Source organism: Dunckerocampus dactyliophorus, chromosome 5 (genome assembly GCF_027744805.1).
Source record: "Dunckerocampus dactyliophorus isolate RoL2022-P2 chromosome 5, RoL_Ddac_1.1, whole genome shotgun sequence".
NCBI classification, from domain to species: domain Eukaryota; kingdom Metazoa; phylum Chordata; class Actinopteri; order Syngnathiformes; family Syngnathidae; genus Dunckerocampus; species Dunckerocampus dactyliophorus.
In genome coordinates, this window is record NC_072823.1 from 21,795,779 (window position 1) to 21,809,596 (window position 13,818).

The 13,818-nt window shown below is 40.8% G+C and overlaps 2 protein-coding genes across 3 annotated transcripts; one reads left to right on the top strand and one right to left on the bottom strand.

Annotated features, from left to right (window-relative positions):
* Positions 1-62: 62 nt before the first annotated feature.
* Positions 63-9,727, bottom strand: LOC129181001 (zona pellucida sperm-binding protein 4-like). Of its 2 annotated transcripts, none has more exons than XM_054775564.1 (9): positions 5,682-9,727; positions 5,323-5,596; positions 5,067-5,251; positions 4,890-4,987; positions 3,863-4,020; positions 3,591-3,783; positions 3,320-3,506; positions 2,914-2,989; positions 63-232 (listed from the first exon to the last, which is right to left on the bottom strand). In XM_054775564.1, the coding sequence occupies exons 2-9, from the start codon at positions 5,564-5,566 to the stop codon at positions 138-140; spliced, it is 1,236 nt and encodes a 411-aa protein (XP_054631539.1). In that variant the 5' UTR covers positions 5,567-5,596; positions 5,682-9,727; the 3' UTR covers positions 63-137. The 2 variants fall into 2 exon arrangements, with proteins under 2 accessions (XP_054631539.1, XP_054631540.1); XM_054775565.1 differs by having other exon boundaries at positions 227-284.
* Positions 8,310-13,166, top strand: LOC129181000 (zona pellucida sperm-binding protein 3-like). Its single transcript, XM_054775563.1, has 8 exons — positions 8,310-8,810; positions 8,915-9,033; positions 9,242-9,345; positions 9,426-9,600; positions 12,052-12,169; positions 12,242-12,324; positions 12,404-12,762; positions 12,832-13,166. The coding sequence occupies exons 1-8, from the start codon at positions 8,394-8,396 to the stop codon at positions 12,891-12,893; spliced, it is 1,437 nt and encodes a 478-aa protein (XP_054631538.1). The 5' UTR covers positions 8,310-8,393; the 3' UTR covers positions 12,894-13,166.
* Positions 13,167-13,818: the final 652 nt, after the last annotated feature.

Genomic DNA, 13,818 nt, shown 5'->3' on the forward strand with positions numbered 1-13,818 from the left:
TTTAACAATATTAGTACTCTTCCTGTCCGTGACTTGAATAAAAATAAATATTTCAGACAACACTCAGCGACTTCAGTGTTTATTTCAAACTTCTATCAAGAAGCAGATATTTATAAGTTGTTATGCCACGCCACACTTCAGTTCAACTCCTTATACTGAATCTCCAAACTGCTAACCACAGTGCTGTCATACTTGTAGGTGTTTTGGAAAGTGTCTCTGACAAGGTCCCTCCCTGTGTGGGATACAAGACGTATGTCAACTGCAGTCTTGAGGTCTGGTAATACCTGTACATAACACATCAGATGTCTCTGCAACATATCCTAAACGGATAGTTTGTATTTTTTGACATGAAGTATGACATCCCCATCAGTATTGTAGTCTGTCAATGGTGACTTACCCTCCACTTTGTTCCGTGAGCGGAGTTCTGGTCAGATTTCAGTGAGGAGGAAAGTAGTTCCGGTTAGTTGCTGGGGTCACTTTAGTAAATAGTTTGGTTCTCAAAACAATATGTGTTCAAAAGGGTAACATCACAAAAGCGTTGCAAACAAAAACTCAGACCTTAGTCACTGACTGTGTTATTTCCACTCCGTTCGTATCACTACGCACTCTCACCTGTCCATTCTTGTACATCTGTTCCACAGAATCAGAATCCGCTTTATTGGCCAAGTATGCTTACTCAAACAAGGAATTTGACTTGGGTTAAAATTAGCTCTCACTGTACATATACACAGACACTTATGAAATAAATAAATAAGAAGTAATTAAAGAGTACGATTGAGATGTGCAAAGGGATAATAATATAATGACAGTGGAATTCAAGGAAGTGGGTGTGTGATAATAAACCGGGACATCCGCATTTATGCAAAAGACAGTATTTACATGAAAGAAAAAACAGGATTTACATTCAAGTGATTTTTTTGGGGGGGTGGGCTCAACACTGATGTGTTCAGGTGTTGATCAGAGTGACAGCCTGGGGGAAGATATATATAGATATATATGTATATGATGTATATGTAGACATCACCCTGTGATTGGCTGGCGACCAGTCCAGTGTGTACCCCGCCTGTTGCCCGAAGTCAGCTGGGATAGGCTCCAGCATGCCCCCGCGACCCGAAAGAGGAGAAGCGGTGTTGAAAATGGATGGATGGATGGATGTAGACATCGCATTGAGTGGGTCTGCCCACTGCTGCGATACGTCAATGTCACCGCCATATTGGATGTGGCAAGGCTGCGCTGTAAATGAGTTCAACTAAAAGTACTTACTTTCATAAAGCACCTTTCTACAAAGAAATTTAAGTTAATGCTTCTCGTTTATACATTCACACACGCACACTAATATATTGGGAAACAGGCACCAAAACCAATGTATTTGATCTTCTCAGATGGCTAACATAAGAACTTTGTACGCCGACTCCTCGCCACCTTGGATGAGACCGATGACTGTTGTGTCGTCTGCGGAGGAAGACTGTCGCAGCAGTCTCCATCCGCGTATACAAGTATAAACACTGTGGAACACGCACATAAAAATGGACAGGCGAGAGCGTGTAGTGATACGAATGGAGAGGAAATAATGCAAAGCGACTGAGAGGTCTGACTTTTTTGTTAGCCACAGTTTTGTGATGCAAATGTTACTCTTTTGAACCCATATTGTTTTGAGAAGCCAAATTCTTTACTTAAGTGAGCGAAGGCTGGGCGATATGGACCAACACCCATCTCTCTATATATTTTAGGAAGAATATTGATATACGATATATATCCTGATATTTTGTACGCAAAGTGACTTCAGACAAAATCAAAGCCAAATATGCGTGTCAAGTTGTTTTATTAAAGTAAATAGCCTACTTAACATGACGATGTTTTTTTTTTATTTTAAAGCTTCATGCAAGCTGCACATACATTTTTTAAATCTAAAAATAGCCTCTAAAATAAAGTAGGCTATTCTCTTTTTGAAATAAAAATAGAAAAAGTCAAGTATAATCTTTTTAGAACAAACCTTTAGCTGTGCTCAAATCCTCAGCTAATAACAAAATAAGAAGTGCCCGGTTTAAGAGGATATTTTAAAATGTCAGCAACTCAAAATCTTTATATTGAATAGTGGTATTTTTTTAGGTAAACATTTTTAGAAGAAAATGTCCTTATTTTGTGCCAGGAATACCAACCAACCTGTCAACTGCATCAGGGTTAGCAACTGTCTGTCTAATTTCCTTGTACATTTGTTAAAGCTTGTCATGCTAAATAATTGTGACCGCGAAGCTCGCTGGACATCGCGAGTCCATCATTTTCAGCAGGTTTTTAAAGCCATTTTTTCCCTCTGTTTCAACAGGACCGTATCTTAGCAATGTGATAGGACACCTCTTTATAATAGCACACCCTTTGCTTTTCCTTTCATGAGGAATGCAAAAGCGTGCAGCTTTACACATTCCTCGTATTGGAGTTTGTGTCAAGTTTTAAGGTGCTGAAAAAGATTTTTTTATTCTCTAAATTCAAAGTACCTCCACATTACTGAGCTACCGCTTATTCCTTGCTGACTTATTCTTTCACGGCAGAGGCTGTCGCTTTGACTGGAGCCGTCGGGCTTCTGCTATGTAGACTGGATATAGACTGGATTTGAAACAGTGCAAATCCTATATCTATATCGATATCAATGATATGGTTGGTTTTGATATTCTGCTTCAAGTAAATATTGATATTTTAAAAATATCGATATATCGCCCAACCCTAAAGTGACCCCAGCAACTAACTGGAACTACGTTCCTGCTCACCGGAATCTGACCAGAACTCCGCTCACGTGACAAAGTGGGGTCTAAGTCACTGTTGATACACTACACTGCTGATGGGGATGTCATACAACTTCATGTCAAAAAATCTGAACCATCCCTTAACTTGATTAGCATCAAATTGTGTAGTACTTACTCTTCCTGAAGCACGTAGGTTCACAGTTGTTTTCAAACAAGCGCTGACACATACTTGTGTCACAGTGGATGTACACCTGGTGGAAGACACAAAAGGAATGTTTAATCCTGCAGACAGGAGCAGGGTAGGTCTTTATTTGCACAAATGCATTTTTAGAAACATATTAAATACTGCTCCTACATAAAACAACACATTTTACTTAAATGCTTTACAGATGCCACGTCTGCTTTATAGGCTGTGTGTGTGGTGATAAAGATGTCTAGTGCGACACCAGTCATTGAAAAGGTAATTACAGCCAACTAGTGGTATCACCTGTCCTTTAGGGCAAAAAGGCTGATTAATTAGTGTTGGGCATCTATGAAAATAGATTTTATTTGCAATTTCTTCATATTTTTGCATCACATACCTTTCGTGTGAGAGGACTCCTAACCTCTGGATCTGTGGCCCCTCCCTTGCCTGAATTGTTCACCACAGTGGACAGAAAAGTGAACATCTTGAAGATAAACCTCCTGTGGTGGGTGGGATACAGGAGGCCTGAAGAGGGGCCGACTGGAACCAGGGTGGTCTGGTAACTGTCATCCACCCACGGGCAGCTGTGATCAGGGCGAGACAAGAGATCATATCTAAAACATCCCAAATCATCTGATGATTAAAACAAGAGTGCCACTTACTCTTACCCATCAACCAGCAAGTCCCACTGAGGCACGCTGTGAGGGCTGGGGTTAGCAGTGGCCCAGCATCGCCCAAGAGTCAAGACCAGGTTGGGGTCAGTCCTAGCCGGCATTCTGACCTCAACATACACGGGATCTCTGAGCACCTTTAAAAGCGGGTAGTCACTATCCTCGTAGAAGGAGCGGAAGGCCAAATCCTCTGTGAGTACAGAAAAATATAAAAGCTGAAATCAAAGTCACTTCCAATGGGGACTAACATGACAACGTTCTACGCACACCTTCAACACAACCCTTGGTTGTGCACACTCCACTGCCCAGCCGGAGCTCCACATTTAAGGGCCCAGGAGCTGCAGCTGGATTCGGTTGAGGAACCTGGCCCACCTCAATGACCTGCGCTTCAGTGGAGAAGCCTGCATATTTACACTGCAGAAGCACCCTGTGAGAAACCAACCGGGACATTATTATTATTATTTTTATAAACACCACAATATCAGGCACACCTGCAATCCAATACAACGTTGCAAGATTATGTTCAGTTTTGACTCTTGAGGGGTAATAATAATGTAACCACCTACAGTATCTCTTTGTTTGCATTATCATTTTAGCAAATGAAGACTTTCCATACATGTCGTGTGATCGCATTCGATTATACAGGTGTACCTAATGATGTGTCCAGCAGTGGATTTGTAAAATAACACGATGAACTTTGTGTCCTTTTGCACTCAATTCAAGGTAAAGCTAAAATGACCTTTTTAACCAGGACTTTGAATAATTTGAACCGATGAGTTCTTTAAATTTTTTGCCTAGGATTGAATCATTTTAACCTATGACCTCTTTATATTTTAATGTTGTTTTGCATTTTATGCATATTTGACATCTGTTTTGTCAAGCACTTTGTGGCCTTTGTGAAAAGTGTCATATAAATAAATTGCCTTACTAATAGTGACCGTCTGTTTTTGCTGACATTGACTAGTTACTGTACGTAGTATCCAAGGAGTGGCATAATAAATGATTCGTTAATGGATAATAACTGAGAAGTGAGGCAAAATCGAGTGCATCCCCCTACCTGACTGCAACAGCAGAACTGCTATATCTAGTTTGCTGGCTTGCATCAGTTTTGCGATTTGTTGCCTAGCATTAATTGTTTAAAACTCAAAAGTGGAAGAACATTTCCTTAGTATTTATAGCCATTGGATATTCTAAATATATAAAAATTCAATTGCATTTTCACCAATGTTAAAATTCGGTCAAGTGTCCAACCTAACTAGTGTCTAATGAGAGTGTAGGAATAGGAGAACCACATACTGATATTGGCTGTCCCTGGTAATTGCTCCATACAGTCCAGTAGTGACTTCATAGGTGGACGACATCCTGTTCTCATAGATTACAACACCATCCTCTTCCTACAGTTGGTTTGCAGCATTACAAGTTTTCTTACTGTCAGAAAGTAATAATGAAAGAAAGTAATAAAGTCCGCCTCACCATAATCACAGTGCCGCAGGCTGTGATGGGGAACTGGTAGATCGCAAAAGCTGAAGTGGCGTCAACTGGGCGGCACCTTGGCTCATTTGCATGGAATGATATGGACTCGAAGTCAATGTTGGGCTGGGTGGATTCTCTGGCGACCACCACTATCATCTGGCCATCCTTGGTGCACTGGAGAGTGACTTAAGACAGCATTTTTACTGAATTGTCAAAACACAGGATGCAGTCATACAAACAAGAAAAAAAGACCTACCACATTTGCCATAATAGCACATGTGGCCATCATGGCAGCAGTTAATGTCACGACAATCAGAAGAGGAGATGCTTGCAGAGCCGCACTGTATCTTGTGACGTGCCTCCACCTCACAAGAGAGTTGGTGTGTGCCTGTCGGGGCTTTGGACTTGGTGGGGTTGTCAGGCTGTTGGTTGGTGAACTTTTGAGCCCCGGCCAGAAAGCCCATGAGCAGGGCGAGAGTGAGGAGACAGATCAACTTCATTGCCAGCAGTTCACAGTGAACACTCTGCCGCTGTCAGAAAACATGGTAACAACACCCTGACTTTTATACGGCATTTTTCATGTTGAGAAATTTGTTTCCTACCCATGCTACCTACCCAAGTGTAAGTGAAATGATGCAGGAAATGACTGGAAAGTGGCAAAGCAATTATCCAAACAACACTAAAATCCTGCTTGAAAAATCACGGCCTTGTTGGTGACATAAAAATGGTAAACGATAAAAACCTTCACAGGGTCTGGATGACCTACACTGCTGCCGCGGTCACGCTATCTTGTGTTCAGCAGATCCTGACAAAATAAACATAGTCTTATCTTCACTGAGCGCATTGTGCCATTGATGTAATGAAGAGCACAATGAAGCCTGATTGGCTACCTTCTGCCAGACATTAAATGGAATAATACAACTAGTGCACTACGATCAGTTTCAATTGCCTGAAATTAGGGGGCGTGTTGAAAGTCTAATTCAGAAACAAACACAGTGATCGACTTTGAATGAAATCTCTTTAACGGTGGCGCTTCAAAAGACAATCTGTTCTGTGATTTATGTGTTGTTGGAATTTTTAAATCTCCCATAGGAAATAATGTATCTGTTCCGGGCTCAAACTGTTACTATCAACAAAACCTTTATTAACTGTGCAGGCAATGGTTTAAATCAATATTAACATTCTTACAAAACGAGAAGATAAACCAATGTATAATAAAACTAAAAAAAAAACAAAATGAAGACAACCGATGGACATATAGTGGGGAGGGAACAAGGTTTGGGGAGTTATACTGTCACCTCGTGGCCTTTTGTAGGTATTGCTGGAACAAATAAGTTTGTCGGTAAGCAGCCAAAGAACGCATCTTCAACTTTGCGGTTCATCGTCGTATGTATCACTCTAAATTGATAGTCAATATGAAAAATATAGTTTGTCCTCTGGTTTAAAACGAGTTTTGTTCCTAAACTGTGGTGTAAGTTGAGTTTTGAGTTGGGCCTAAAATATATCTAAATTTTAAAAATATATACAGTAATAAAAAGATTCAATGTAAGAATTAAATGGCACTGTAATAAAGAGAACAACTCCTTATTTTTATAACTGTGGTTGTCTTGCAGGCCTTTTTAACTTGACCCAGGCTAATCTTTCTGCTCACAGATCTCCATGTAACAGCGCACGGAATCCATGACCCCTCTAGCATTCATTAGCCTTCAGTAATCTTAATCCTTAATGACGATCGCGGCAGTCCAGCAGTCGGGACCAAATGAGAAGCCAATATTGGTGAGCGTGTCACTTCTCCTGAGCTTTTTATAATGCTCATTTTCACTTCCATAATGATGGCTTTCCTTTTCTTTGACGCACTGCTGCTTGGGAGATGTCATACGAAGTGTAAAAAGTTAACTAATAAGCAATGTTATTCTTCCTCGGGGTGGTGTGCTGCACGCTGCTCATATTCTTCTGACAACACATGGTGTAACTAGTTTTCGAGTGAGTCTCGTGTTTACGGACCAAAATTATGTTTTTAATTAATTTATGGGAGGCAGTTTGTAACTACAAAATCTCGCAACATGGAACACCATAAACCATGGATTAACCAATCTGTATATTTGCAAGATTCCATGGTGATTCAAATTTAAGCTACTGTATATCCATGCTGTGGCCCAACCTCTCCAGGCATCATTGCTGCTCTATACAACACTGGCATGGAATCAGGAGTTCAGAACATTTTCCCCATCCCATTGCAAATAATATTTAAATGAATACATTTTTGATTAATTGGTTGTTAAATTTCTTCAATCAAGCGGATTTCATCAAATGCCCATCCCTAATTCTAGTAATACGCTAGTGAATGAAAGCACAGTACTCAGCTCATGGTTTCTGAGCATGCGCCAGTCATCAAGTTTGTCCTAACATATACAATACTGTATATACATAATATATACACACACTGATATACACATACAGTTGCCGGCACACTGTGCACCAAGTGCATCAGTCAATTTATACTTACTGTATGCTTACATACACTTGCACAAATAGCTGTTGTTTTTTTAGTATGGCTTATACACTCAGTGATTTTGAGTCTGGCCTGATTTTTCTGTTTTGAAACTTCCACCAGTCAGTAGTGGCTGGGTCCACAATTGATTTTTATATAAATTTACTTTGGCAAAAGGCAGGAGTGTGACATGTCCTGTTGAGGGCAGGTGACCCTAACCTACTGTCAACATAACCTTTTGGTGACCACTGTCTTCTCGGTATACTTTTTTTTTTTTTAAATAATAGAGGAAACTGTATATGAATTGATCATTGGCAGTACATTGTACTGATTTATTTTTTTTTTACTTTAGCATTTTTTTTTTCAAATGATGAATCATTATTCTTAATGATAGTCAGTCCGCTCTTTCTTTATTTGTAATGATAAATTATTTCATCATTATCAATACCTTTTTTTGTTGATTTCCTGGGGAGAAAACACATTTAGTTTTTTAAAATCGTTATTACACCTGTTTTTTTTTTAACATTTTATAATGTAAATGTTATATTTTGTATTTTTTCACCTTTATTTTCCCTATTTGGCTTTCCATTTATCCACATTGTGATGTTGTGTTACAGAACTGCATGGACTCTTGGCACCATTTTAATACAAAATTTTAATACAAACCCCAGCAGAGATGATGGCTGACACTTATCAGCTCACACAGGAGATGTCCAACAAAAGGGGTGGGACACAAACTGAAGCAGAAGCAGACAGGCTGCCCGGCTTATAAAAGTAGGTGAACCCTTTCTCCATCCTTACAACACCTTGTGAGGATCACTCGTTGTTGTGAAGCCATGGTGATCAAGTGCACCGCTGTGTGCCTGGTGGCACTGGCCTTGCTCGGCAGCGTGTGCAATGCTCAGCGCTACCCAAGTCAGAGACAGGACACCAAACAGGGGAACCAAGATACCCAGCAGACAAGGACCCCATTTGAAAAGCCGCTCACCTGGATGTACCCCGAAGAGCCCCAGGCTGAGCCTAAGCCTGACGTTCCCTTTGAGCTCCGGCACCCTGTCCCTGCTGCAACTGTTGCTGTGGACTGCCGCGAGAAGAACACACACGTGGAGGTCAAGAAGGACTTATTTGGAATAGGCCAGTTCATCAATCCTGATGACCTTACTCTGGGAAACTGCGGCCATGTGGGGGAAGACTCAGTCGCTCAGGTGCTGATTTATGAGTCTGAACTGCATGATTGCAACAGCAGGTTACAGGTAAGCCCAGTGCCAAACTTTCAGTCCATCGTGGGACGATATTGAACACGTCACTGTGAGCGTAATCATACTTCTTTTTTGACTTACTTTCATCTGTTCACTAGATGACGGACGACTCTCTCATCTACACCTTCAGTCTCCAGTACAACCCCAAACCATTGGGCGACTCCCCTGTTGTGAGGACTACAAATGCTGCCGTGATTGTGGAATGCCACTACCCAAGGTGTGCGCCCCCACACGCAAAACTAGAGTTGTACCCCTTCCTGCCCTCATTTCATTCAAATGCATGCATTTTTTCTGAATTTGCAAAAGGAAACCCTACCGCTGTCCGGACCCGCACCAAAATGTAATGGGCTTTTATTTGGACCATGCTCAAGTTGCAGCATTTGACTTGCCGGCTTTTCTTTGTGTCCTAATTATCAAACATATAGGCATCACAACGTGAGCAGCCTACCTCTCGACCCACACTGGGTCCCGTTCTCTTCCGTCAAGGTTGCAGAGGAGTTCTTGTACTTCAGTCTGACCCTCATGACCAGTAAGTTTCTCTGTCCATAATTCCTTGTGCATATTTGTAAATGTATTCTAATCTCTCTCCAATCCCAATTTGCCGCACAGGCGACTGGATGAATGAGAGGCCCCGCTACGAGTACTATCTAGGGGACATGATTTTTGTCGAGGCCACAGTCAAGCAGTACTATCACGTGCCCCTCCGTGTTTATGTGGACAACTGTGTGGCTACGCTGACACCCGAAATTAACTCCAGCCCCAGATATGCCTTCATTGAGAATGGGTGAGGGAGGTTTGCGTATAATAACCATAATATTTACAATAAATTTAGATTTATAGCACATTTCCCAAAGTCCTTCAAGAATTGTAGGTTATTATCTCTATGCCAGGGGTGTCAAACTCGTGCCATGGAGGGCCGAGACACTACAGGTTTTCTTTCCACCAGTCACTAAAGCAGGTGATTTTAATGATCAACACCTTCAGTTTGAGGGAAGGAGCTCATCAATTAAATCACCTGCTGAAGAAACTGGTTGGAGAGAAAACCTGCAGCGTCTCGGCCCTCCAGGGCACGAGTTTGACACATGTGCTCTATGCCAATGAGTGCAGGCAGATGGTCCCCAGTGAAAGAATGCATTCAAACACAATAATACGGTTGTAGTAGGGCAGGTTGTATTATAGCTGGTAGTGTTGTGGTTGCTGTTTTGTTTTTAAAATGCTTTTTCACAGATGTTCACTTGAAGGGAACCTGCACTTTTTGGGGGAATTTTGCCCATCATCCACCTTATGTGAGACATGAACACATATGTCTTTCTCTTTTCTGTGTGTTTTAAAGATATAAAAAGAGATAAAAAGCGACGGTTCAGTAGTGCACGTAATGGGATGCACTTATGTCGCCTACAAAGACTGCCATTATAACACCTCTAAAAACCTCCAACAAGGTTTTATGGTTTTTATATGCATGCTGTGACCATGTAGTAACAGGTACATTCATGATAACATGTAATACTTACAGTATTTTGCGTATTTTGGCTATTCTAAGCATTACTGGAAATTCCTTGCTTGGCGCGTTGATTTCACATAGCAATGTCGTAGAAATGAATGCCTACACCTAGCGTTAGCTTTTCCAAACTCAAAAGTAAAAACACAGCAGCAGTGGCGGCATCTCGAATATGTAGCCTTACCTTTTGTTAGTGTCTGAGACGTTGTGAGTGCTACGCTGACCCGCTACGGGCAAGTCTGTGGTGAAGCTAGTCACTAGCTGGCTAGTAGCTAGGAGGTGTGCTCTGGGTAAGTGTCAATATGCCAGTAATGTAGTTCGATCGGCATAACAATGCTAATAATAATAATAACAATGTCGCTGTACCTTGGTTAATATCCATGTCATATTATATGTAAATGCAGCGTTGTTGGCGATTTTTTGAGACTTTTTTCAGACGACTTTATAGGAGGAATAAGTATGTCCCATATGTGCAGTAATGGGCTGGCTCTTTTTATCTGTTTTTATATCTTTAAAACACACAGAAAAGAGAAAGACATATATGTTCATGTCTCACATAAGGATTGTGGATGATGGGCAAAATTCCCCCCAAAAGTGCAGTTTTCCTTTAAATTGTTCCCTATTGATAATATAATTTAATTAAAGATGCACTTAAATATGGCCTTTGTAAAATAACTGAATTTTTAAGAAATGAAATAAATAACACCGTAGGAGACATCGGTGCAGAGGCGCATTGGTCACGTGGGCATAGGTATAGGTGTGTGTGTGCATGTATGGAAGTCAATGAGGTGGAGAAAGGCAAGGTTGGGAAGCTGTACTTTTGTTGACCGCTAAGCCACGCTATATTACGATTCCTTATACAACAAACCTACCATATACATAACATAGGTTTGGCATCCTGGTTTCATTGTTCCATATACGCGTCTCTGTTAAAGCGTGTTACAAACATGAGGACGCATCCCTAACCTCTCAACGACTCAACAGATACTGTGCTGCTTTTTGTATCAATTTGAAGACCGATTTACTGCAATTCCTTCGTGAATTTTTGTTGTATTACCATCGCTGTAATAATCTCACTTTAACAATGTTTTGACAAATACAGTACACTGCAAGGCCTTTGCGAAATTCCAAGACAGAATTTTTTTAAAAACACATCACAGTACAGCTGTACAGGTTTGTCATTTTTTTATTTAACAGAATAGAAATGTATAAAAAATATTAATAATAATATTAATAAAATATAACAAACATACTAATAATACAAACAATAAAACAAATTCATTTTTAAAAATAATTTTTAATATGTGTCTTTTTTGACATGCATTATTGTCAGGCTTTTGCAATATGGTGGGCTGTATCTGGCCCCGGGCCTTGAGTTTGACACCCGTGCTCTAAAATAATCAACTGTAGATAGTGCCGGTTTTTGTATTACAGCCTCTAAAATAATGCTATTTTAAGATCAGCTGTTTCAACGTTGAATGTTTGAACTTACTTAAAGGTTATATCTGACAGCACAAAACTTCCCTGCTGCACACCAGGCAGAGTGTTTCTTTTTGCATTAGTGTCAGCATTGCAGCTTTTAATTCAATTCAAACAGATTCTTACCTTTAACATAACTGTTTTTTTAAGCTTTAAAAAAAAGATAGTGTTTCTTTATTTATTTATTAGTTGAAGGCACTCTTCACACTGTCTAAAACAGCTGCTGCGGTGTCTTGACTCCGCCTGTCTTGCCTGCAGATGTTTAATTGATGCATGGATCACGAGATCGGACTCTAAATTCATGCCACGCACAGAAGAGAACAAGCTTCGGTTCATGTTAGAGGCCTTTAGGTTCCAGGGTGCTGAAAGTGGATTGGTGAGCCCCTCTCAGATTGAGTTGAACAATGTGTTGAACCCGACTGAAATGACTCTCATCTACTCCAAACAGCTCTACATGACTTGCTACATGAGAGCCACATCTACAAGCCGCAGCATTGATTCTGACCACAGGGCCTGCTCCTTCATAAATGGGTGAGTGATGATAAGCAAGAGAAGGACACATACTGAGCACATTTTGTACTGACTGCTTGTGTCAACCTTGCCCGACCAGTTGGAAGGAGGCTAGCGGAGTGGATGCGGCATGCAACTCCTGTGACGCCGGTGGATACGGATCTTCTGGTCAAGGTGTAGTGAACAGTGGAGGCAACGCAGGATGGAACCCAGGCAAAACAGATGGCCAACAAGTGGGTGGTTCCTGGGGCACTGGTGGCGGTGGTTCCTCCGGCAGTGGCAAACAAGTGGGCGGTTCCTGGAACCCTGGCGGTGGCAAACAAGTGGGCGGTTCCTGGAACCCTGGTGGCAAACAAGTAGGCGGTTCCTGGACCACTGGCGGCGGTTCAGGTGGCAAACAAATAGGCAGTACCTGGGTCACTGGCGGCGGTTCAAGGAAGGGCCGTTCATTGACAGATGGTATGTCATTTCTTTAGAGATCTTGTTATCATTGATATGCGATACATGTCTTCCATCTTTCTTTCACAGAAGAGACAGTCTGGAAAGGTGCTGTCACGCTGGGTCCCATCGCCATTGGAGAGCAGCAATAAACTCAACATCCTTCCATGGCAATCGAAATAAACATTCGCATTGGCTCATGACTGACTGGATGTTATTCCCTGTGCAACTCTTCTCGCTATTACCGCCGTTTAAACAAAAAGAAAGAGGAAAAAAGCCTAATTAAAGTTTAAGTGTCAGAAAGAGAAAAACCTTTGAAATTGTCACTTATTTTGCATTGCCGCTGTGTAAAGATATGAATATGTAATAAAAGGCACCGCGTCTCTTTTTTTTTTTTTTTTTCAAGTCAGAGATTGTAAATCTTTCCATTTGATGGAAATAAAATTGCAATTGTTTGTTGAAACGCTGGTGTCTTGAACTGCATAGCAAACAGAAAGCAAGTATTGCTCTTTTGCCATCTCACTCTAAACAAAAGTGATTACTTAAAAATAGTAGAATAAATCATTCAGGCCATTCCTACATTCCTACAATCCGTTGCCATTTGTGTCCCCCATGACATTACATGCTATATTTTGTTTAAAAAACGTCCCAATTTAAATTTGAACAATCACACTTTAAATTGTAAGTCCACTTCTACCATGAAGCATAACAATATGAAAAAAGGATGAATGAATTAAGAATAATTGATCTTACTTTTTTGCAAACTGGCCAATAAGTTCTTAATGCTTTAAAACTTAATAAGTTCTGTCCCTGTGGTGATTGTACCGCCCCTGTTCATTTGGTTTATTAGGGTCTTTTTTTTAATTTTGGTTTTGATTCTAGTTTCTCTTATCAGTTATTTGATTTTCTGTCTTGACAATTCTTGGAAATTTTAAAATGTGGTTCATAAATATGTTGTAACCCTTACTCTGTGTACCCCGCCTCTCTCCCAAAGTTAGCTGGGATAGGCTCCTGGATACCCAACCCCACGACCCTAATGAGGACAAGAAAACGGATAGATGGATGGATGGACCTTCC